Source organism: Tenrec ecaudatus, chromosome 18 (assembly GCF_050624435.1).
Source record: "Tenrec ecaudatus isolate mTenEca1 chromosome 18, mTenEca1.hap1, whole genome shotgun sequence".
Lineage (NCBI taxonomy): Eukaryota > Metazoa > Chordata > Mammalia > Afrosoricida > Tenrecidae > Tenrec > Tenrec ecaudatus.
Genome location: NC_134547.1, coordinates 64,107,744 through 64,133,218, shown reverse-complemented (window position 1 = coordinate 64,133,218; position 25,475 = coordinate 64,107,744). Strand labels below are relative to the sequence as shown.

General features: G+C 54.4%; 1 protein-coding gene across 3 annotated transcripts in view; it reads right to left on the bottom strand.

Annotated features, from left to right (window-relative positions):
- The window catches only part of ST3GAL2 (ST3 beta-galactoside alpha-2,3-sialyltransferase 2), a 33,914-nt gene extending 17,376 nt beyond the window's left edge, over positions 1–16,538 (bottom strand). For 2 of the 3 annotated variants that reach the window (XR_012780887.1, XM_075537633.1), the window contains exons 1-6: positions 16,439–16,538; positions 8,811–9,124; positions 5,756–5,949; positions 2,667–2,846; positions 953–998; positions 623–742 (exon numbers count right to left, since the gene is read on the bottom strand). Coding sequence is in view for 2 of the 3 variants with exons in the window: in XM_075537633.1 (XP_075393748.1) it covers positions 623–742; positions 953–998; positions 2,667–2,846; positions 5,756–5,949; positions 8,811–9,124; positions 16,439–16,523 (939 nt within the window). In the remaining variant the exon portion in view is untranslated. Of the gene's footprint in view, positions 1–622; positions 743–952; positions 999–2,666; positions 2,847–5,755; positions 5,950–7,794; positions 9,125–16,438 lie in introns of those variants that run through there. The other variant, XM_075537634.1, reaches the window with a different exon arrangement.
- Between the last annotated feature and the right edge of the window lie 8,937 nt (positions 16,539–25,475).

Genomic DNA, 25,475 nt, shown 5'->3' with positions numbered 1-25,475 from the left:
GCCCCTCAGTCCCCGGAACCCAGATGCCCACAAGGTGCCTGCTGCACCCCCTTCCCCTCTCCATCCAGAAGAATGCGTTTGGAGCAAGGATAGCTACCCAGAACTTGCTAACTTCCTGATTCCTTGTCATTCAGTCACATGCCCAGTGCCACACACGGAAGAATTTACTGGGAAGGGAATTTGCTGACGCAGGAGCTCTGCCCACGACCCGAATGTTCCCATATGCACAGACCAGTTTGTCCCAGAGTGCCAGTCTGGGGTTCCAAGTGAGGCCACAATCCCGTTTCTGCCTGTTGCTCACAAAGAAACCTCTGCCCTGGGGTCCTTCGGAATCCTTGAGACACATGCAGCTTTACTGACCACATGTCTCCCAGGGGGAGGCTGGTGGGGATCAGCCGCAAGTTAGCAGTCTAGAACCACGGTGCCACCAAATCACCTGGCAACTGTGGAAAGCAAATTTAACTTTTTATGAAGCGATTTAGGGTTGGAACAATCGTGGCAGTGGTGGTGTTTGGGAACTGCTGATCTACCTCGACTTGACAGCCTCAAAATGGGGAAACCAGGGTCCTGCCTCCAACCCCACATTCCCCTTGGGCTAAGAAGGGCAAATTTCCCCACTCACCTCATCACACACGTGCAGGGCGAAGAAAAGCACCAGCATCCCTGTGGACGGGTAGCGCCCATGGTGCTCTGTCCACCGGTCGTGGATGTACTTGAAGAAGGCTGGGTTGTAGATCTGGACCTGGAGCAGAACGTGTGGTCAAATGTGAGGGGCTCTGAGCGCCCGGAGGCCCAGGTCAGATTCTATCAGGGGGCCTGTGCCTTTTGTGGCTTCTGCTGGGGCCAAGCATGCCAGCAGATGGGAGTCTCAGAAGGTTCTAGAAGGAAGCCCAGGGGACCTGACCACAAGAATCAGACCAGCACGGTTTCCATCAAGGGAGCGGGAGCTTACCTTTTCTTTGTCCACTCGAAGGAAGGACTTCACTGGGGCGTAAGTGCTGCAAGCAAACAGAAGGGTCACACTAGGCGGGTCCCGCGGTGGTACTCCTGGATGCCTTTCCTCCCCCTCAGGCCTCCCTGTTTGCAGGGCTCCCCCTCAGCACCCTCACCACTTGCCCAGAAACTCATGGCTTCCCAGGTCGGTCGGCCGGGGTGAAGAACGATGTTTCAGACAAGAGCCTCCCATCATCTGGCCCCCACTTTGCTTCCCAGACTCTGCTGTGAGCGCTCCACTTGAGTCAGCTGATCACCCAAAGCTACCAGGTCTGTGCTTTTTCCCTGTTCTTCCCTCTCTCTGCCGGGGCTTGAGTCAGCCATGTCCATAGTACATATTTTGCCTTATTTCCCCCAAGCATAAATGAACATCCTGGGGGGAACGTGTATCTTAGAGTTTTTGTTGTTGTTTTTAATGCATGGTAAGACAGAGAGTAGGTTCCATAAAAACCCCTTCACTGCCATAGAGTCGATTTTGACTCATACAGACCCTCTGGGCAGGGAGAACCGGCCCTGTGGGTTTCTGAGCCTGTAACTGAGGACGGGAAGAGAAGGTCTCATCCTTCTTTCTCCTGCAGAGCGGCAGGTGGCTTCAAAATGCCCACCGTGCAGGTGGCCGCCCAAACGGTTACCACTTCGCCAGCAGGGCTCCTAAAAAGCAAGGCAGTGATAGTCTCGGGTGGGGGTGACGGCTAAGAAATCTGGGCACATGTCAGTTTGTGTGGCTTGGGTATTGCCGTGATGCTGGAAGCTGTGCCCCCAATATTTCAAGGACCAGCAGGGTCACCCACGGTAGGCAGATTTTAGGGGAGCTTCTAGACTAAGATAAGAGTAGGGAGAAAGGCCTGGTGACCTTCTTCCAAAAATTAGACCATGAACACATGATGGATCACAACCAAGGGAGCCTGCCACCAGGGAGGATCACGCACTAGAGGAGGACATCTTACATGGTGCGGCACAGCGTCGCCAAGGGAGGCTCTTGGCGAGACGGGCACGATGCCCGCTTGAGGATGTACACATGCAGACGTTACTGAGAGTGGTCTGGGGCTGGGCAATGTATTGTCCGGTTGTACACACACAATAAGGTCCCCATGGGTCACAGTCAATTCACAGGCAGCTCACAACAAAAGGACAGGGGTGTGGAGGAGGAAGTGGGGGTATTGGCTAAGCCAGGTGGGGCGATGGACAGGTCCTGAGATCAGCGGGAGAGTTGCCCAGAGTAGTCTGTGAACACACTAAAAGCCATTCAAGTACCGGCTTGAAGTGGGTGAATTGTGTAACATGGGAATTACATCTCAATCAATAAAGCTGTTAAACAAAATGAATGGAGAATTGGATTGCCCGTGGTCCCAGCAGTGATGGAGTAGCTGCTCCCTGAAGAAAGTGTTCAGAAGGCAGTGTTCCCACAGTTAAGAGCTACCGGCTGGAAAGGAGACACAGATAAGATCTGTCCCTCCCTCGGCTTCCCACCACCAGGATGCTGATGAGAAGGAAGCGGCAAGGACCACGCTGTGTCCTCAGATCACCCACCATTCTGGGCCCTCCGCCTCCCCCATCTTGGCCAAAGGCCATCCTAAAGGAATTCTCCAATCCAGTCCCAGGAAGACCTCTCCCCGGGGGGGATCTTTTCCCACATATGCCACTCCCAGCAAGCAGAGAGGCTGCTCACTCACAATCGGATCTGCCCTGTGGACAGGGCACTGGCGATCCACAGAAGGTCCAGGGCCTTGAAGGGCACCAACACGAAACTGACGTTGGCGGGCAAGTTCTTGGCACTCTCTGGGTACATGAAGTGGTGGGTAGTGCGGCTGCCAACATCCTGCTCAAAGCCCACAGTTGGCGCCTGATTCATCCTGCAGGCACAAGAGGGTGTGGGTGAAAAGAAACCACTGGCGAAGCTGGTACAAGAGATTCCAGGGACAGTTTGGTCCTGTCCATCGATCATCTAATCCGGTGTGCACCTTGACCCAGCAATGCCGTTTCTAGATCTCTGCCCTATAAAAGCATCTGCAGGTACTGGGAAGTGCCAGGTAAGCAACAATGCTCACCTCAGTATTGTTTCTAACACTGCAGAATGCTAAATATCGACGGGAAAGAACTCCGGGCTGAAGTTACAGTAATTAAAAAAACAAACAAACGTAAAAAACCCACTAGTCAATGTTGGCACTTTCTATTCCTAAGGGACTATCGCATACCCATGTAAAAGAATGAAGTAGATTTACAAGTGCTAGTAAGAGTCCTGGTGGTGTAATGCTTACGCATTTGACTGCTAACCTGCCAGCCGTGAGGTTGGCAGTTCAGAACCACCAGCCACTCTGCAGAAGAAAGATGAGACTTTCTACCCCCTTGTAAAGAGTTACCATTTTGGAAATTGACTGGGGGAAGTTCTATCGGGCTCTACAGAGTCTCCACGACCTGACTTGATAGCTGCGAGTTTGCTTTGGTTTTGTCTTGGTTTAGGAAGGAATTAGGTCCATCACGGCCGAGTCAGTGGAGTCTGAGAGGAACAGAGCAGGTTAAACAGGAAGCCTTCTCAAGGTTATGGTGCTGGGGCCAGTGGGAAGATGCCTCCCAGCGCCTGTGATGAGAAAGGGGTAGCAGGAAGTGGAAGAATTGGACCAGTGACACTCAAGTTGGCTGAGGCCTGGGCTGGGAGCTACAGACGAGGCTCATTCTAGGGAATAAACCTCATGTCACTTGAGATGGAGACGACAGGCTAGTCTTGCAGGTCAAGGTCTGATCCCCCACACACACATGGCTTCTGAAGACCCAAGAACTTTCATGAGGTCCTTTCTCCAGCCAACTTGCCAGGACCACTCTGCTTCCAGGGACTCAGGAGGCCCTGCCACGGAGTCTCCCCCTGCCCCAGCTCTCTCCTACTTGCCAGGCGTCCACCAGTTCCCAGGGGTGTGGGAATGGATGGAGTGAGCGGTCCAAGAGATCTCACACAGCCTCCAGGGGAGCGCGATGGCGCGCGGGCTCTCTTCTGGGGCCAGGATTTTATTTTGGGCTCTGACTCATCTGGAGACACCAAGTCCTGGAAGGCGGCCAGAGCAGGACGGAGGACAAGATGGTCTTCCAGACTTGGGGCAAAGATTCCAGAAGTCTAGTTGCCCCTGGCCTGGTGGCACCTGATGGCAGGGCAGGGTACAGATGCCTTTTGGTCTAGAATGCAGTACCTCGTTACCTAGTCCCTTTCTTCACGCACATAATCTTCTAGCGTATCTACTGGAGACCCTGGTTGGTGCAAATGCTTAACCTGCATGGCTGCTAAGGGGAAAGTTGGAAGCTTGCATCCACCCAGAAGTGCTTTGGAACAAAAGCCTGGCAATCTACTTGTGCAAAGCCAGCAGCAGAAACCCCCGGAGAGCAGTTCTTTCTACCCTGTCACCCGTGCAGTCACAAACAGTCGGTGTGATGGCCGCTGGTACCGATACTGTCAGTCAGGGGCTCAGCGGAGGTAGCAGTGCACAGAGGGCGTACAGGTGGGAAGAGCCATCGACTCACTGTTGCCTTAGCTCCCCCAGTGTGTGCAACGTTGATCCTGCTTCTAGGACCCGGAAATAATACAGAAAGAGTCCCTTTCAGTGCTAGCTGGCTTCTGCTAAGGCGCACCAGGCAATCGCCTACCCTCTGAATCACACGGTTTCCAGAAAGCTACTCTGGGTCCACGCTCCCTCATCTCTCAGCACCCAGATCCTGCAAGGGAGCATTGTGGCAACCAGGCCAGGTTACCACCAAAGCTGCTAGCCCTGGGGCTTCCGGCCACGGCTGCCCAGGAGGGACAGGGGACGCTCCAACTCCGGAGGCAGGCAGGTTCAGGACGCGGGGCAATCTCCTTTTCCTCGGCTTCCCAAATGTCTCAGGGGCTGCACCAGCCCATTGGAAGCCTTATCCCCCAGGCTCAGCCTCCAGCTCAGCTCCAGGTGGAGAGTCACTGCTCCCCTTCTGGAGGCCAGCAGCTGGAGGCTGGGGGAAATCTCAGGTGGCTCCCAGAATCCTCCTCTCCACCCACCACGCCCTCATCCCCCTCCCCCAACACCCCCCCCCCCCCACTACTCTCACTCCACTTCCCAGCACAGGGAAGGTTATGCAAGAGGAATGTGAAAGCCGCTGAGATACACTGCTGCCTGGGTGTTGCTATGGCGACAGCAGCAACAGTTTCTAAGACAAAACCCTTCCTCCCACCTCCTGGGAAACCTGGCCTTTCTGCAGTGCTCCCAGAGAGATGCTTAGAGAACATGGGGGGGTGGGGGTGTCTCTGCTCTTAAAGCTCCTCCTCCATCACAAGAGTGGGAAGGGAAGGGTCCTGCAGTAGTATTTCCTGTCTCCAGCCAAGGGGACACCGGAAGTCAGAAAAGCCAGCGGTGCAGAAGCAGAAGGAGCTGCTTACTTCCTGCTCCTGCCCAGGGCCTCCTTGCTCCGAGCCTTGGTCTGGAACGAAGGCCCTGCCCCTCTAACCGGGGAGACACGGGCAAGGAGCAGCAGGCCGGACCAGGAACGGGACACACAGCACCCTCTTCTGCCCCTGCCCGGGCCACTGTCTTCTGAACAGCATCGCCTGGCAGGGAGCAGGCTGGCAGGAAGCGCCTCTTCCCCCAAGAGGCTATTCCATCTCTTTCTGGAGGAATGCGGAACTCAACTCGGGCTCCATCTGCAAAGTCTACAACTGCACCTCCACCTCCGCCGCCTTCCCAGACAGACCAAGGAGGGGACGAGCCTCTGGCGAAGGATTCGTAATCCTGAGGCTACCGAGACTCACCTCATGATGAAGTGGTGCCCGTCCACGTCCTGCCCATAACCCGAGCCCCGCAGGTTGCCCGAGTTCCCCACCACGGCGCAGCGCCGACACTGGCGTGGGTCGCGGAAGCGGTACGGGTTCTCGCCGGGCACAATCTGGAACAACTTCTCCAGGACCTCGTTGGTGTTGTGTGACTTGAACTGGGGCTGCAGCATCTGGGGAGGGGAGGGGTGGCGGGTGAGGTGGAGAGAGAGAGGGGAGAGACAGGGTGAGCAGGGAGAGTGGCAGGCTGGTCTCCCCCACCCTGAGGCCCAATCTCTGAGGGGTGAGAGAGGACTTCTCTCTTTGGGGTCAACCTATCCCCACCTCTTTCAACAATAGTCTCCAGACTCTTTGTCTAAAGACCCCACACCTTGGTGCCCTGGGGCCTCAGTGGGCAGTGGAGGATCTAAGGATGAGCTGCTACCTTCCCATTCTTGGGGGAGCTGCTGCCCGGAGTCTCAAAGCAGGGAAGCGCCCTAGGATAATCCTGCATGCAGAGGCCCCTGCTCTGCTGGGCCCTGGGCAGTTCTAGGGCACAGAGAGGGGCAGAGGAGCGTTCCCCATCTGCCTACAGGGGTCCCCCTGGGACTCAGGAGGCTGGCACTGGGCAAGCCTTCTTAGTGATGCCTGCAGCCATTCTGCACCCTGAGGATGAAGAGGGGTATGGGAAGAATAACCTGCCAGCATCCAGCTAGTCCCCTGTCTTCTCACCACAGTTTGCCTGGAATGGACTCTGGAGAGGGGCATGGCTCTAAGAAAATTCCTAAGTCTGTGGCAGCAGGGAGGAGCCCTGGTGGTGTAGTGATTTCCAACTGGGCTGCAATCCGCATGGTTGGCAGTTCAAAACCACCAGCAGCTCCTCAGGAGAAAGACTGGGCTCTCTGCTTCCATCCACAGTTGCCATCTCGGAAACCCACAGGCGGTTGCTATGAGTCAGCATTAACTGGATGCCAGTGAGTTTGGCTTTGGTTTGGGGAGTGGCAGCAGGGGGTGGGGGTGGAAGCAGGGGTGAAATAGGGTTCTGTTGTGTATCTGCCCAGAGACGCACCTGGATTTGGATCAGCTGCTGCACTCCTGTGGGCAGAACTGAGTCCTGCCCTGCCCTCCTTGACCACCACTGAGACCATAGAGCAAGTCTGGACACGCTCTGACCCTTGGCTCCCCCCTACAATGAGGGCTGTGACTATGACCCACAGGCTGTCAGAGGGCAGGATGGCAGGGCTCCAGCCACCTCTGCTCAGCAAACTGCCCAGTCCAGAGAGCAGGTTGTGTGGAGTTGCTCCGTGAACCTGCCAACAGCTGTCTGCAGGTGAGGAAGAGGTGGAGGCGGCCGGGGACCACAAGCTGCCTCCCAGGGTTTCTAACGGGTAATGCTGGGAGCCAGGTGCTGCTCCACCTGCCCTCCGGCGCCTGACAAACAGCTGGTTCTGGCAGAGGCTGGGGAGGGATGCTCCAGGGAGAGGGAGAGGTGGGGATTGGAAGCCCAGGGCGGGAGCACAGGTTTAGGTTCCCCTGCCCCTTTCTCTGCTCCCAGTTGACAAGGTTTTCACAGTCCTTTGAGTGAGTGTCCCTGGGGTCCACACTGACGGTGAGCCCATGTTTACAGAGTATAACATTTTCCCCAAAGCCATCTGATTTCCAGCTTCTTGGAAAAGGTCAGAAGGCCCTCGGAGGCAGAGATGAGTGGCATCCTTGCACAACAGCGATTGTTGGGCACCAGGCAGAGGTGCCCCCTTTACACAGGACAGGGACCACTTCCCATGGGCCTCCCTTCACACTGCCTCCTCCCTCGCTGTCTGTGTCACCTACCTGGCCCTGCAAGCATTTCTTGTCTACACTAAGCTCAGTCCCTCCGGGCTCCAGGAACTAACCCTCTCCCCAGCCAGGCCAACGGCCGGCTCTGCCTCTCACTGCCCCTCTGTCATCCTAGTCCTCTGGTCCAACGGGCCTCAGCCTCAGGGCACAGAACAGACAGCAGGCATATAACAGGGGCTCCAGAGGAGGGGCCGGGCTCTCACCATCCACCACCTCTGCACGTCTGGGGGCAGATCCATGTTCTCTCGGCTCCAGACAGGGGAGATGTTGCTGTCGAAGTGGCTGTCAAACCAGCTGGAGGCCCCGGCATCACCCACGCAGTGGCGACAGGCACAGCTCTTGCCCAGAATCCCCTCCCTGCCCAGGTGCTGCTGCGGGGCAACGGAGCCGGGCACCAGCTTCAAGGGGTGGGAGCCCCCCAGGGCCCCGGAGTCCATGTAGGGCAGGGTGGCCAGGCTGTGGTGCGAATAGGTGAGGAGCAGCGACATGATGAACACCAGCAGGAAGGCCACAGAGAGGAACCAGACCCGCAGGGAGCACTTCATGGTGCACAACGGCGGGGGGCTGGCCCACCAGCCCGGCGGGCAGGCGGAGGTCACCGTGGCCACTCCTTTCCCAGCCTGAGGTGGGGCCAGCCACAGAGTAGCCTGTGTGCACAGGGCATAGGGGCACAAGCCGTGGCAGGGCCCACGCCACTTGTCCCTCAGTGAGGTCGGCAGGAGGAGGCTTCCCCTGTCCCTTCCCTCAGTACCCTGAGCCACTCCAAGCCTTGCTGTGGCTTCACTGGTCTCTCCGTCACTAGCTGGGCCACAGAGGCTCTGCTGTGCCCGCTGCCCCAGCCAGGGGGAGGTCAGTCCATTTCAGCCCTCTAGTCCCTTGGGGTGGCTGACTGCCAGCTCTGGGGGTCCCCCTCTTTGGCGGTTTGAAATGGTCCAGTTTGGAGCAGTCGGGGTCCTTGTGGTTCATGAGCAGACACCAAGGCGGCCCTTCGCCCCCTGCTGTGGGGACTCTCTAGAACCCAAATCCCAGCAGAGAGCAGGCGGGCTGCCCAGGGCCTGGATTCCATACAATCGCCTTGCCTACGGTGGCCTCTGCCTGGCCCAAGCTCTCTGCCGGCGGGGAGCCAGGCCCCAGCACCTAGAGGGAAAAGCCAGGAAGCGTGGGGCTGTCAGGACACTGCTGCTGCTGGGCCCAGATTCCGCTTTGTGCTAGCTCCTACCCGCCTGCGCCCCAGCTGAGGGGCTGGCTCCTCCTGACGATCAGAGCCCCTCTTCCAGCCACGTGGGACCCTCCAGGGCCTGCCGGTGAACAGCTGCTGCTCAGAGGTCCAGCCGAGTGTGCCCGGGGCTCCCCGCTGGGGCTGCGGCCTCCTTCCTGGTGCTGCTGGCAGAGGCTCCACCGCCCATCCTGCTCCCCAGACCAGGCCGCCGGGCCTGCCGGTAGGGTGGGTGTGCTGGTTCACTCGCAGTAATCCCCTGGCAGGCTGCCCCTCACTTGTCAGGCGCCACTGGCTGCTACAGCGTGACCCTGAAACTGCAGAGAGGAACAATAATGTGCAGATAAATCCCACATGCACACCTGCTCTCCCCCAGCTCCGCCTCCAAATCCCAGGGGGCACACATGCAGCTAGCCAGGAGAGAAGACGCCCACTTTGGCAAAGGGTGGACCAAAGAAAGAGCTCTGCTCTCTGCACCCAGGGGGCGTCCCAATGGGACTAGTCTGCAGCCTCACTCACCAGCCCCCCAGGTAACTAAGGCTAACGGGCTCCCCAGCCCACCCCCCTCCCCACACCGCCCCGGGGAAGGGCCTGTCAGTGTATATTTGGGTTGTTTCAGGTGAAACCCGGAGACTACGGCTCAGGGGACTGTGCCCCTTGCTCTGTGGTCTCGGTCTCAGCTCCTCCACGAGCCAGCCAGGAGGCCTGTAGGAGAAGCGATAGCCAGGCTGGTTCCTGTGCCCTTGGTCCTCTTCCCTCTGGGTGGTGGAGGACAGCTGAGGCTTTTCAGAATCAGCTCATGCAGCCACTAAGAACAGCCCAGCTCTGGTTCAGGGGACAGAACCTGCATCGGGAAGCCCTGGTTACTGGGCTCAATACCACCTGCCAGTCCTCTGGGCCCTTAGGTCCCCTCTTCTCTGTATTAGCAACTCAGTGAGGCCCAGGGGCCCTGGTGGCGCCAAGCCTGAGGCTCCCCTGGAGAAATGGCCAGCCACAGGGGAGGTCTGAGGACTAGCCCTAGGGAGAGAAAGAGAGGCCAAACTGCAAGGCCAAGGGAGCTGGAGCAAGCAGGGCCCTGGATCCAGGTTGCTGGATCCTGCAAACCTGGCTGTGTCTCTGTACATTCAGCCTGGGGTTGGATCTGGCTCCTGGACCTCCCAGCCCACCTCACCCACCGCATATCCTGGTTGAAAGTTCCCCCTGGTGCCAGCCTTCCCGACTGGTGCTGCAGCCGCACCAGTCCCTCCAGCTCTGTGCTCCAGGAACTCGCTGCCCGCCCTCTCCATTCCTGGCAGCTCAGCTTCCTGGGGTCAAGCCAAACCTCAAAGCCACCCAGGGGCAAACTTGGCATGCTCCCATGAAGAGCATTCTTCTGGGTGCAACACCAGGCCCAGAGATCTGAAGGGACTTGACTCACTCAGGTCACGACCAGAGGAGCCTAAGAAAGGCCAGGCAATCTACTTTTCTTTCTTCTTCTTTTTTTTTTTTTCAATCAGCCACCAGAAACCCCCTGAAGCACCCTGCCACTCTGGGCGCCCCATGAGTAGGAACAGTGAGGGGGACAGGGAAGGATGCAGAGCTACTGCTCGGGGGCCCTCCATCTAGCTGAGAAGCAACAAAAGCCACATGGAAGAAGTACATCAGCCTGTGCGATCACAAGGTGTCAATGGGAATCAGGTATCAGGCATCAAAGACCCAGAACAAAAAATCATATCATTGTGAATGAAAAGGAGACAATTGGACACCAGCTAGATGGCCTCTTGTTTATCTTCAAGCCTTTAAGACCCCAGACCCTATATCTTTTGATAGCTGGGCACCATCAGCTTTCTTCACCACATTGGCTTATGTACCTGCTTTTTCTTTAGCGATCGGGTCGGGAAAGTGAGCATCACAGAATGCCACCTTATTAGAACAAAGTGTTCTAGAGTTGAGTACTTGAGTAGAGGCCCAAGGTCTGTCTGCTACCTTGATATATGTACACAGATCTATTTCCCTATTGTTATACATATTTACATATGTACATGCCTATATTTAGACCTCAATAAATGCCCTTTGCCTCCTAGTTCATTCCTCTATTTCCTTTGACTTTCCTCTTGTCCCACTATCATGTTCAGCCTTCATTCTGGTTTCAGTAATTCCTCTGTTACACTGCCCTTGGGCAAGCCCTACACCTTCCTCACCATTGCTTTTAGATCACTTGTTGTTCCCTTGTCCCTGGGTTTGCAAACACCCACTTCCTTTCCCCGCCTCCCCTCTCCCATGTCCCCAGGAACCGAGGGTCCCCTTGTTTTCTCCTCTGGATTATTTATCTTATCTAAGTGTTCTCCTCCTGGCCTGCCCCTTGTGTCTCAGCCAGTGGGCCTGCTCTCCCTTCCCTTTCAGTAGCTTCCCCTGAGCTGCTCTGGCTCCTTGTCCTGCCGGTTAGGCCTGCTCAAGTGGGTACTCTGATGGGCAGAGGGCTCTGGGCAAGAGAGAGGGGCCATCCCCCTTTCACCTGGGGTCACAACGAAGAGACGAGCCAGTCAGGGTACCGTATAGCACAGAGGAAACATACAACCCTTCCTCTAGTTCTTTAATGCTTCCTTCCCCCCACTATCGTGATCCCAATTCTACCTTACAACTCCGGCTAGACCAGAGCATGTACACTGGTACAGATAATAAGAGCTGGAAACACAGGGAATCCAGGATAGATGAACCCCTCAGGACCAATAATGAGAGTAGCAATACCAGGAGGGGAAGGGGGAGGTAGGGGGAACTGATCACAATGATCACGGTGAACATGGAAGGCATTCCCATCCAAAGCATCACGGACAATCCCACTACCCACAGCACGCCAACCTCACGCACACTTGAAGGCAAGGAGCACTGCGTGAGACACTGACCCTTGGCACGACCTCACCTTCCTTTGGATTCATTCCATGAAAAATGAAATTATGGCTGTACCAAATATAAGGACCATTTCCTGATGGTGATTCAGAATTCAACAGAATAAACTACTCGGCTCCTTAGGTTAATCCTTAACTTAATCCCTCTGCCCGTCCCCCGCCCCCCGTGTTAATCATGCCAATCCACGACAAATGGAATGGTACACTCGAACCAATCCAGTGACCAAGGGAGAGCTGCTGCCTTGCCCACCCCACCTGTGGAAGGAAACCCTCTGCCGCACCAATGGCTGCCAAGGAGGCCCCGCTGCAGGGACTTCTCCTTCCAGGAGACCCTCCCATGGCACCTCGGGGTCGGGGCAAGACCTGTGAGGCGCCCCCTCCCTGCTTCCTCCTGACCTTCCATTCACCTGTCACCCTTGGAAAAGCCCGTTTTTCTTTCCCTAAAAATAACCCAAATGCTTACTTAAAAAAAAGAAGACATGAAAAAATAATAACCACTTATAAATTATCAAGGGTTCAGGAGGGAGGGAGGGCGGAGGAGGAAGGGAGAGCAAAAAACGAGGAGCTTTACCAAGGGCTCGAGTACAAAGAAAATGTTCTGAAGATGATGACGGCAGCAAATGTACGAATGTGCTGGACACAACGGATGGGTTGTGAGGAGAGCTGGAAGAGCTCCCAATAACGTGATTCAAAAATTTAAAAAGTTAAAAATATGTAAAAAGATTACAATATAAAGAAATAAGAGGCAAGCACCAAGGGGGCAGGTCTCCCTGGGTTTGTAAGCCCCAAGGCCCGCCCAGGGCTGTTGTGGAGGCTGCATCCTCCTTTCCAAAGGAGGTACCAAAAGAATCTAGTTAAAGAGGACGGCCAGCAGGCCTCTGCTCAGACAGCTGGCAGCACAGCTGGACACAATCTTCCTGAAAGGCAGAAACACCCATCAAAATAAGGCCCTGTGCTAGGCTTGGGGAGGTAGGGGGAGCTAGGGCGGGTGGGAGGGGGACAGGGGTGGGAAGAGCTCCCAAGCCCAGAACTGAAGGCATGCACTCATACAGCCTGAGGCTGTGTCTCGGGGCTCTTTCTAGAAGTGTCCAAGCACAGATTATGGCGATTCCGATTACATGCGTGTCCAAGGATTTTCGGGAAGAGTGCCTCATCTGCTATTCGCAGAAATCCCAAGAATCCGCACACAAGGTCAGCCTGCAGGAATGCTTTCATGTCTCTCCAGATCTGGAGGCTCCAAGGCCAGGGCTCCGGCACAGCTGCCTGGCCACACCAGGAAGGGGAGAACCAAGGAGGGCTCCTTCTTGTCCAGATCTCCCACAACCTAAGCTGGGCAGCAGCTGGCCCTCCCTTACCTGACACGCACGCCTGCTACGTCCCTACGGAGTGCTGGCTTTACTGACCTCATCTGTGTTGCGGCGTCCTGGTGCCAAGCCTTGGGCTGGACGCCTCATGCCTTCTCCCTATGGCTCAGGTCCTGCTCACCCCACTTACAAGCATCAGGCCAGCTCCACTTCTCAACCCCGGTCTTCCTTCAAGACACCCACTTCCGGGTGCCATTGAGTCACCTCTAACTCATGGCAACAATATGGGGCACAGGAAAACTGCCCCTGTGGGTTTCTAAGATGGTAAACACTTTCTAAGAGGAGAAAAACCTCATCTTTCTCCCACAGGGTGCATGGTGGGTTGGAACTGCTGACCTTGCAGCTAGCAATGCCAACTCATAGCCTACTATGCCACCAGGGCTCCTTGAGGCCCAAAGTTGCCAGGAAATCAGAAGGTGAGACCTAAAAAAGGTCTCTAAACTACCTGGGAGGTCTTGGAGGTGTTGCTGGCTCAGGTCCAGACCTCTCTGCCTTCAAGCACGTCACACACGGGGGTTTTCTGGTTAGTTCGTTTGGTTCTCGGTGCAGATGAAAGGGATGCTTCTACTGGACTGTCATTGGTGATGTGTGAAGCAGCATTCTGAGAATGTTGGAAAGAGTCTGAGAACGAGCAAACTGTGGCACGGAGGAGCATGAGGTATTGGGGAAAAATGTTGATGGACTTGCAGGACACAGGCGTGCTCCAAACCTGCAATTTGTAAAAAAAAAATCGCAATGTCTGCAAACTGCAACACTGGGCGGGGGGGAGGGACGAGGGACAGAGCGAGGCATGGCTGCTGGCAGCGTGGGCCACCGCTGAGTTGCAAATGGTCAGGCCATTGGTGTGGACCTGCCAGCCCCTCTGAGAGAGGATGAGCAGGATGCCCACGCCCTTAAAGATGGAGTCTCAGTAACACAAAAGGGGCAAGTTCTACTCTGGGGCAATGCTGGGCTCCGGGGCAGGGGGAGAGCTGGGGCCCAGGGACCCATCAGATCCACCACCACTCAACCCAGACCATCTCTGCACCGTACCCGCTCCCTCGGGAGGGACCCCGAGGTGCTGATGTCTTATAGGGGAAGGGAGTCCAAGAATTTTTTTTTCACACACACGTCAAGCAAAGTCTAGAAAAACAAAGTGATCGTAATAGCAAGGCAGGCAGGCTGGGGCTAAACAGTCAGGTAAAGAAGCAAAAGGTGGGGAAAGAATATAAAGTGGCTCCTTTTAAAGCCCCGTGTCCTGCTGACCGATACCCCATGCTCCCACCACTTCTGATTGGCTTTGTATCCAGTCCGATGGCTTTGGTGTGCTGTCCAGTAGGCGAGTCCAACCAATCACACTTTGGTGACTTGAGTGGGTGCTTCTTCCTCTTTATTCTTAGAATTGTTTTCCTTTTGCCCTGACTTCTGCTGGATGGATCCCCTACCCAGACTCCCAGTCCGTCTTTGCCCTCTTGGGCTTGGAAGTCCATTCCGCTTCCTCTAGTGGGCATCCAGCACACGGTTAGCCTACTCGGCCATTTGTCTGACGAAGCCTCTGGTTTCCCAGAAACGCTCTCCAGTGAACAGGGCAGAACCTCGGGGTGGATGAATGAAGACACTCTCGGCTCATTCTCCCTTGAGGAGGTGGCCCACAATTGTAATTTCCCCCTTTTCCCCTTTTGAAATTAAAAACAACCACAAACAAATCCAATATGTGTGTGTGTGTGTGTGTGTTACAGTCCTCTGGTTTGTCAGTGCAGGCACTGTTGGGTGCTGACCAACAGCCATGCCCCCTTCTCCTTGCCCACAGAATCCTGATTTTGTCCAGGCTGGGAAGGGACTTCGTGTTCCGGGAGATGAGGAAGCCAAAGCCAGCCAGCCACCAGCCTGCTCCCTCTCATCAGTTCATCTAAGGATGGGCCACTTTGAGACACATAGGGTGTCTGCTGAGGCTTTCTTGGAAAGACAATCCCCTCGGAAGAAAAGCAGCCTGAGGAGAGAGGGCCCTTCTTCTGGCATCTTCCTGCCTGGGCGGCTACAGGGTGCTGACAAGCATCGGGAGCTGCAGAATCATCTCATCACCACTGGCATGGCACAGCGGAAAGATGGTATGATCTAGCACGCTTTCTGTCCTTCTGGGACCACTGCCCCAAACCCTGGGACGCCAGACTTCTCCTGATGGGCTAATCATATCTATCGGCACTTTTTATTGTGGCTTGCCTGAAGGTTTACGGAGCAGAGCTGTTTTCAATAATTCAGGCATGTTTTCTTTCATCTCATTGGTCACAACAATCTCCACAAGGGAGCTTCCCTTACCTACTTCCTCCCTGTGTTCATCTAGGTAGACTAGAGAAACAAATCCACAGAAACTCATATGTGTGTAAGACAGAGTCTCATATAAAGGGTAATTGTACATTAAGAAAGCATCTCATACCAGTCCAGTCCAAGCCTATAAGTCCAATATTAGCCCATATGTCCGATACCGATCTATAAAGTCTTCTTCAGACTCACAAAACACATGCAATGACACCCAATGCAAGACAATCACAAGCCAGTGGGTAGCAAGTCTTTGGATCAGTGGCAATGGTAAGCATCTCAGCGCCAGCAGGGGGTCTCTATGTGGCTTCTCTGGCTTCAGAAGTCTGGTTGCATCAGGGAAGGTCCATGTGACTTCTCCAGCTCAGGGCACTGGAGTAGTTCCATGTGTCGTGTCAGCTGCGATGTCTCCCAGGGAGTGAGCAGAGAGAGAGATGTATCCCACCTTCAAGGAGGTAAAACAGAAGTTCCCAGAATTCTCCAAAGGCCACGCCCACACAGACATCTCATTGGCTATCTCCGGATTGACAGGCTAGACTCCACCCCCTCACTCATAATCCTCTCAAATTGACGCCAGATTATGTAATTACCACAGACCACCCTTTGTCAGCTTGCCACTTTGACACAACTCTTTAGCCATTCATAATTTTTAAATAAAACAATACAATCATATCTGTACCTAACAGGATAAAGCTAACACACCTCCAATTCAGCATGTGCCAAAGCCTCATGTAAACATAATATTCTATAGGGGAACAGCACAACAATATTCTGTACTTATGTGAACACCTACACCATAATCCTATGAACATAGTCCCCCAACTGTGAAAGTTTGTCAGCCAACAACTTCAGGTCCTTCCTATGGTCCCTAAAATAGAAAACATCCAAAACCCCTGACATCAAGCCAGTCCTGACTCACAGCCTCGCCTTAGGGCCGAGCAGAGCTGTCTCCCTGGGTCTCAAGGCTGTTGCCTTTGCAGAAGTAGGCTGCCATGCTTCCTCCCGTGGCGCGGCAGACAGGCTCCCACTGCCAGCCACTCGGTTAGTGAGCAGCTGAGCGCTTAAGCACTGTGCCACCAGGACTCACCTTTCCATGAGCTAGTCCGTGAACAGCTTCTGGCATCTAATGGTAATGAGCTGTTGCCTGCTATCCAATGACCCTGGCTTTGCATTCTCCCTGCCCCGCCCCGCCCCACATAGTTCTTAACACTTTCAGAATCTGGTCAACAGCTTCACCAAGAAATGTGGCTGTTTGCTATCTGTTGTGTACGCTGCTTCCTCAATTCTGAAACCTTCCACCCTTACTGTGTCCAGCATTCTTCCTTGGCTATTTCCTCTAGAGCTGGGCGGAACCCTTCGAGTCTGCGCTCAACTGCACTGCATGCTAGATGAATTCCTCAGTGCTCCCTGCCAGGTCACACACCCTCCATCCCGGACAGCGGTCACTGTTGAGTGTCGCTTCTAGAGTTCTTACTAGGTGCTTTTTCATAGTCACAGGTGGGGGTTTTTCTTTCCTTCATAACTTCCCTTTTTCTTGAATGGTTTTAGCGTTTCCTAATCTCTGAGGAGCCAAAACGAACGCAAAGACACTTTCCAGTTACACCGCGATTGTCCTTTCTTGCGGGGGGATTTCCTTTTTGAACTGATTCTTTTCTCACGTTTGCTTTCTGTGGGTGTCTTCTGGTGTGCAAGTGGCTGGTGGAGTTCATATGAGCTTTACCTGAAGTCATTTGGCCTTTGCCTCTGGTCTCTGAGAGTGACTGCTTAAGTCCTTGGAATTCCCGGGGTAATTGAGGAGGTGGCTGGGTGAGAGGCTGACCAGGCCAGAAAGACTACCTCTTGAACCAGGGGAGGTGGGCTGATTCAATCCAGCGTGGCCCCACAATGAACCCGACACAGGCTCCGGGCATGACAGCTCTGCGGGGCTTCCTGGTTGCCGAAAGACACAGATGCACCCGGGAGGACACTCTGTCCCTTTTGGAGACCTGGAGCTTCCCTGTGGAGCTAGAACGCTCCCAACCTGCCCTCTTCATTTGTATCCTTCTTGCTCCAGCAAAACTGTAATCATAATACATCAGTTTCCACAAATTCTGCACATCACTCTGAAGCAGTGGTTCTCCACCTGTGGGTTGTGACCCCTTTTGGGGTCAAACAACCCTTTCACAGGGGTTCATAACAGTAGCAAAATGACAGTGATGAAGTAGCAACAAAAATAATCTTATGGTTGGGGGTCACCTGAGGAAGTGTACTAAAAAAGGGTCGCGGCATGAGGAAGGTTGAGAACCACTGCTCTAAAGCACGACCAAATTCTCAGGAGTAGCAGGAGACCCTAATTTTGTAGCCAGCAGGTCAGAAGTCAGGGTGTCAGTGGGACTACCAATCCTGTGGCTGGAGTCAGAGGTCTTGGGCTGATTGGGCAGTCTGGAGGGCTGTGTCCGCGAACTCGTGGGGTCTGTCCCAGCTCCGGGCGGTTAGAGGCAGAGGAAGAAGTGCGTCATGGACAGCTAGTGGCACAAAGGAAGCGTGGGAGGATTCAATTGCCTGGCTGGATCCGTACAGTGTGGTAAGCGAAAGGTGGGGGTTTCCTTTTCCCATACTCTCTTGAACTAAAATATAAACAAACCTCACTGCCATCGAGTCAATCCCAACTCCCAGCACCTCTACTGCACAGGCTGCAACGGTCCCTCAGGGTTTCCGAGGCTCAGATCTGCACAGGCGCAGACAGCCTCAGCCTTCTTCGGCGGACCCACTGGTGGGTTTGAACGTTTGACCTTGTGGCCAGCAGCCCAGAGTGTAGCCCCACTACGCCACCAGGGCTCCCCAGCCTACTTTCAAGAAGCCCTTCCCCAGCTCCTGAGCTCAGGCACTTTGCTTGCTCTGGGTCCATGCTTTCTGTGGAGCACATGATGGACTTCCTACCTCAGATTTCCAGACTCTGGGACCCGCAGGCCTGAAGTCCCCCCTGCTCTCCTCCTCTTGTTCCTGCTCTAGTTTCCTCCATAAGGATGTTTATCTTCTGGGAGAGAGCTCGGTGGGAGTGCAGTTCATTGTTGTATGTATTATAGCTATGTAATTAGAGCATGAATTTACAGGGTCATTTTGGCTGGCTGAGTTAGGCCAGACTCTCAGAGAAGCAGGGATTTCTGCCAACACCATTCCCCTGGGGGCTGGGGAGGGGGAGGGATGTCAAACCGTCTCTAAGGAGATTCAATGACTTCCAGCCAGCGGGCTGAAGGAAGCAGACCAAGAGAGTACGAGCAAGCGTAAGATGTTGCGGTCAATTTGATTCATTAAATAAACTCCAATGGCTGCCATCCGTCAATCCCGACTCACCGTGACCTTATAGGACAGTGTAGCACAACCCTTGACTAAATCTCTATGGGAGTTAGGAAGCCTCATCGTTCTTCCGTGCAGGGGCTGGTCATTTCAAACTGCTGACCTTATGGTTAGCAGCCTGACGTGGAACCCAGTCTGCAATCAAGGCTCTTCAGTTTGACTCACCGTGACCCCAGATGACAGCGAAGCCCTGTCTCACTGTAATCTCTACATACAGAAGATTTTCTCACTGGGTGGCTTTGAACTGTCATCCTTTGGGTTGGTAGCCAGGAGGGCTCCCAGGACGGACGAACTACTGGCTGCTTCATCCCAAGATGAAACTGCAGACCAACATCCTCCATTCCTCCTGAATCAAAGGATCCAGGCACACACCTCATCTCACACCACATCCTATCCTCCGCGGGCCGTGGACGAACTAAGAACCGCACTCACCCAGATCCTACCCTGTCTGTCTGCCTCACTGAAAAGTACAAGTTTCACAACGACAGAAACCATGTTTGTGTTTTATTCATCGTCTGTGTACCCCTAACACTGCCCTACGAATAACTGTTGTTTGGTTTCACCATGTCCGTTCCAACAAAGGCATCAGTAAATATTTATTCCATTAAGCACAGTCTCGACATCTCTGCTCCAGGAAATATTTACTCAGTTGGGTACAGTCTCGACATCTCTGCTCCCCAAAGTGATAATGTTCTGAAGAAATTATGTGTTTTGAAACCATTTTTACAAATACCATACAAGCACGCCAGTGGAAGTGACAATTACAATCTGCACCCCTCCGCCCCCACCCCTTCTTCCAATGCTGACATCGAAATATGGGTGCTTTCTCTAACTTCTCTGGGGCCGCCAAAAATATCAGGAACAAAAGAGTGAGCCAATCTAATCAGGCGATGGGAGAGACAGAGTGTGCGTAGAAGTTATGGAAGCTATGTGGACCGTGGGAACAGCCAAACTTTTCATTTTTCTGCTCTTAGGTTTCGGTCAGCAGGTGCACCAAACAAGACCAACCAACCTGCTTCCCTCGGGCAGATGCCAACTCCCAGAGCCCCTATCTTCAAGAAGCAGTCTCATCTTTCCCCCAGAGAGTGGCTAGTGGGTCTGACCCGCCCACGTGGCAGTGAGCAGCCCAATGCCTGGCCCACCACTGTCACAGAGTCAATTCCTACTCGGAATGACGCTGCATAGGATTTCCCAGAAAGCCTCATTTTTCTCTCTCAGAACAGCTACTGGGTTCAAACTGCTGACCTTGTAGTTAGGAGCCCAACACATAATGGACTACACCACAAGGGGGCTCTCTTGGGTTCCTCCCCTCCACGCCTCGGGCTAGGGGCGGCAGTCCTTCCTCACTAGGTTTTCCAGGTCCCTCGTCCACTGAAAGCAGCCTCCCAATCCAGCTCCCCAAAACTAAGCTAGAATCCACACTTGGGTTTGAGGTCTGGCTTTGCCACTTGCTGGCGGTTAACCATTTAAACGTCTCAGATCGGCTTCATCTTCTCTCTCTCTTTTTTTTTTTTTTTAATTTTTTACAATTTTTTTTTCTTTTTTTACATTTTATTAGGGACTCATACAACTCTTATCACTATCCATACACATACATACATCAATTGTATAAAGCACATCCATACATTCCCTGCCCCAATCATTCTCAAGGCATTTGCTCTCCACTTAAGCCCCTTGCATCAGGTCCTCTTTTTTTCCCCCTCCCTCCCCTTTCCCCCCTCCCTCATGTGCCCTTGGTAATTTATACATCGTTATTTTGTCATATCTTGCCCTATCCGGAGTCTCCCTTCCCCCCTTCTCTGCTGTCCCTCTCCCAGGGAAGAGGTCACATGTGGATCCTTGTAATCAGTTCCCCCTTTCCAACCCACTCACCCGCCACTCTCCCAGCATCGCCCCTCACACCCTTGGTCCTGAAGGTATCATCCACCCTGGATTCCCTGTACCTCCAGCTCCCATATGCACCAGTGTACAGCCTCTGCCCTATCCAGTCCTGCAAGGTAGAATTCGGATCATGGTAGTTGGGGGGAGGAAGCATCCAGGATCTGGGGGAAAGCTGTGTTCTTCATCTTCTCTTTTTAAAAACCTCAGGACACTGATTAAGTCTTAGTAGGCACAAAGAGAACGCAAAGGCAGACGTGTCATCCAGAGGAGGGCAGCCATTCGCCAGAGGTTATAATGGCATCTGAGGGGTCACTGTCGGGAAGCTAGGTTAAACAGGGCCTGGGACAAAGGGAACGGTCACAAAAGCTCAGCTGGTGAAGGATCAATCTGTCCCAGGTGGACTGCAGACGTGTTCGTGTTCTCAGCTGAGAGAGCACACAACAAGACTTCACGAGACTTAAAGTTTATGAAAACCCCGAAATACAGTGCGTAAGGCTAAGAATGCTTCCGGGGGGGGGGGGCTGTCTCCAAGGGCCCCATGGCAGTATGAAGGAAAGTACCTTAATTTGTTTTTTCCTAGACCCTCCAGAGATCCCGCCAGGATAGACAGTTTGGGGTACCTGTTTCCCAGCCATGTACAAAAGAGCCCCCGATCTCAAACGCAACTTCAGGAGAACATTTGGCAGGTGGTAAATGGGTCAGAGAGGATGCGAGGACACTTCATCTGGGAAGGAAGGTCCCCAGGTGTCCCTGCATTTTCTGTGCAGTGAGGTATTACCCCTCCTGAGACCCCGTATCTCAGAGCCTGTGGCCCAAGGTTGGACAAGGTTGAAACCACCAGCCTGGACTTGAGTGACTCTCTCTGGATGAAGCCCGTGACCTTACATGACCATCAGGAGGCCCGGCCCTCAGTCATGCCCACCAGTCCTACCCTGCCAAGAAAGGGAGACCCTGGGACACTGCCACATCCCCCACGTCACCTCGGTGGCAAGTGGGTTGAGCAGACAACGTAGAGATAAGGGCTCTGAATCAGCACCGCCTGCCAGGGCCCTTACCCGCTGGTGGCACAGAGTGGGGGAGTGTCCCTCTGGTGGAGCCTGTCACCACTTGCTTCGGCGACACAGAGCAGATGCCTGGCCTGAACCGGTTCTAAACATGCCCCGTTGCTCACCCCGCTGTGACCACAGGGCAGCAGCCAGATCCCAGAAGAAACAAAAGTTAATAAGGTGTTTCTTCACAGGGCTGAAAGCCTGCAGTACAGGCGGGAGGTCCGTGAAGCTAGAGGTTTGGAAGAGAGCTCTAAGCTCCCTAGGGGGCTTTTATAGGAGTCTGGGAGTGAGAGGAGTGAGTGGTGGCTCAGGGGAAGCCCGAGAAGTCTGGAGAGCTGGAGCATTAGAGGCCCATCTGCCGTGCTACAACCCTGCCTCCCAGGAGCAATCCAACGTGGCCACACTGTCGCTGGCAAGGGAAGGCCCAAAGCACCAAGTGGCCTGACTCCCCTCACTCTACATGATCCTGAACTTAGACCACAGAGAGAAAAGGAAGACTAGGGAAGGCCATGCCTGTGCTTCCTTTGCCTTCTGCACTTGTCTAGCTGTCTGGGGGTGTGCTTCAGCTCTCAAGAGAAAATCGGGTATTTATTGATCCACACCAGGAACGGCAGACAGTACTCTTTCCTCCCCGTCAGGGCCGAGTCACTGCTCCGTGACAAAGCCCTTCTCCCCAAGGACTATCTCGGCTCCTCTTTGCAAACAGTTCAGCCGGCTTCCTGCTCTGTCAAGGTGCAGAGTCTTGCGGTTCCTGTGTTCAGGATGCCCTTGGCTTTCCCAGCCAGCCACGTGTCCACAGCCGGCCTTCCTCTACGGGGGCTGCCCCGCCATGCGGTATACCAAGGAGCAGCTGACCTCAGGGAACAGATTCCAGGTCTCAATGCTAAGCCTTTAATTTAAGGAGGCGGGAAGGAGCCCTGGTGGTAGAGTGGTTATGCATCTGGCTGCGATCTGCAAGGTCGGCTGTTCAAAACCACCAGCAGCAGCATCTCAGGAGAGACACTGGATTTCCTACTCCCATAAACAATTTGTCTATTCAAAAAAGTGGGAGCTGGTGATGTGTTTGCACAGCCTACCCCCATGTCCTCCCACCCCCACCCCAGAGGCCTTGTTCAAGACAGAACCATGGCAGGAGCATCGCCAAAGGGCTGGTGCTGAGGGGCAGAGGCAGGCCCGACCCTCACAGGATCCCTGGGAGGCGAGGACCGGCTGCCTGGCAGACTCGCCCTAGACAGAGGCACCCCGCCTTGCTCTCTTTAGAAACCCTGTTGAACCTGCTCCTCTTCATCCCCGGTTCCCCAGGCCACAGACACACTGCGCTCCCTGGTTTCAGACCCATTGTCCTCCTCACCCTCTCTGAAAGAGAGGAGGGAAAGAGACTCATCACTTCCCATAGCCTTCTTCGCGCTCCTTCCCAACTCAAGCCCAGGTGGCTGAGAGCCAGACATGGAGAACACCAAGAGAGAAGCCTCCTGGAACCTTCCAATGTCTAGCCAATGCCTTCCCGAAGGATCTGGGCCAGGGTGACTCATACAAGACAGTGGAGACAGGGCGGGCATTCCCTCCCACTCCCAGCCTCCTTTCTCCCAACTCTGGGGCACAAACACGAAGAACTGAATCAGACCTCTCTCCCTCTCCTGAGAGTACGGGCAGGGAAGTACTCATGCAGCTATGGACAAGTGTTCTGTTCTGGCTAGCCTTTCCCGAGCCTGGCCTGGGGCAAGGGCCCTAGTCTGGATTCTCCTCCTGCCCACTCCTCCTGTGAAGCCTGGGAAGGCTCGGGCTGGCTAGAGCCCAGCAGCAGGGGTCTCCATCAGGAGAGGGGCTGAGCTGGTGGAGGGCACCTCTGGACAGGAGAAGTTGGGCCTCAGAAGATTGGCAGGGCACAGCCTTTAGAGCCCAAAATTTCGGCCAGGCCTTGGCCCAAGCTGAGTTGAAGATCCTAAGTCAAAAGCCCAGCATCTATCCCCACATTCTGAGCTGAGAGGGCAGATAGGCGAGTGACAGAGAACCTACCAGATGGGGGCACAGGAAGGAGAGTCACAAAATTGGGGTCACTGCACAATCCAGCAGGAGCCTAAGATCTGGAGCAAACCTGGCTGACACCGGGCTGGACCCAAAGCCGACACCTAGGACAAGCTATAGCCCTGAGAATGCCTGCTGGGATGGGGACACAGGAATCCAGAAGGCAGCAATCTTCGTTCTGAGGCTCTTTGGGGTTGGGGTTCAGGGGCAGCTGCCGGTAGCAGGATGCTGGCAGGGAAAAGCAAGGTCATCTGCCCTCTTAACCTTGGACTGTCCACCAGTGGCTCTGGGGTCAGGGAACGCCATGAGGTGAGGTTGCAGACAGACTCAGTACTGGCCAATTTCTCTAGCGAGGAGCAGGGGACTGTCCCTGACGATGTCCCCTCCTTTCCCTTTCCTAGCCCACACCCCCAACCTCTCTGGGTGAAGCAGTGGTTGGTTCTGGGGTTTTTTTTTGGCAACTCCATCTGAGCATGCGGGGTGAAATGAGAGTGTTGGGCCTGCTGCCTGGTAGACAAACACTCAGGTATCTGAAGATGCCCGAGGTTCCCAGGCCCCACCCAAACGCTAGGCTGGAAGCTCAGCTTTGTGGCCCTTATCAGCTGGCTCCATCCAGACTGGGTAGCCTCAACATGTGGTTTGGTGTTTGTTGTTAACCCAGACCAATCTTTCTCTCCACTCTGCCACTAAAAAAGTTCTACCCTCCGGGCCAACGTCTTTATGTTTCTATTCTTGGGTTCCAAAGGGAGGAAGGAGCCCCATGGGGCGTCAGTTGGCTCCTGCCAAGACCAAGGAGTTGGGAGCCGCTGGTCCTTGAGATGTTAGTGAAGGGCAAAGCTGGGACCTGAGTGCCAAGTTGAGGGATGGGTCATATGACACAGCTGCCTTCAAAGAAGGACTACAGCCACTTAAGTGACAATGCCCTAAGGGAACCTCAGGAAGGAGACCCTGATAAACAGGAGTATGAGACAGGACCACGAGGTGGCCAGGTGGCCTTGCAGGGGATTCATGAAGGTATGGGTCATAGGGGGCACCCTAGGGAGACCGGCCAGCTGCTGGGAGCCAGAGATGGGCAAAAGGGCTTGCAGTAATAAGCCAGCCCTGGAATACCTCCAGAGAGCGCGTAGAACAGGGCAGGACCAGAAAGCCCTGGAAACCAACTAGTAACCTGTATCCTGTGCTTCTTGGCACACCCTATCTTTAGATTTCTGTGGTTCCCCTTTTCTAGTTAGTAGTGGCTTTGGTAAAGGGCAGCCTGTGGCAACTCGGCTGCTGAAGCTCATGTGTGTCCCAGGCTTCAGGCAGAAGAAGAAAGGGAAGTCACTGGGTCCGCCCCGAGGCCCCACCAGGAGTGGTCATGGTGGTGGGGACATGTAAGCAGGGAAGGAGAGCGGAAGTGGCTCCTGCCCAGTCGCTATAGCTCAGGGGTCCTCAAACTTTTTAAACAGGGGACCAGTTCACTGTCCCTCAGACTCATTGGAGGGCCGGACTATAGTTTTAAAAAAAAACCAACTATGAACAAATTCCTATGCACACTGCACATATCTTATTTTGAAGTTAAAAAAGGGGGGCGGGCAAAAACACCCGGCGGGCCAGATAAATGTCCTCGCAGGCCGTAGTTTGAGGACCCCTGCTATAGCCTATGCACAGCCCCTTTCCAGCAGGAAGTGCTTCTAGTCCTGTCTGCCTGCACTCAGCAGGATCCTCTGGGCTGGGAGCCTCGTGGCTGAGCGAGAGGCCCTCGAGTTCAAGCCTACACGGGCTTCTTGCCTTGGATGGGGGCCTCACGGGGCGGTGGGCTCCGTGAGGGCTTCTGAGTGCTTGTGAGGTCGT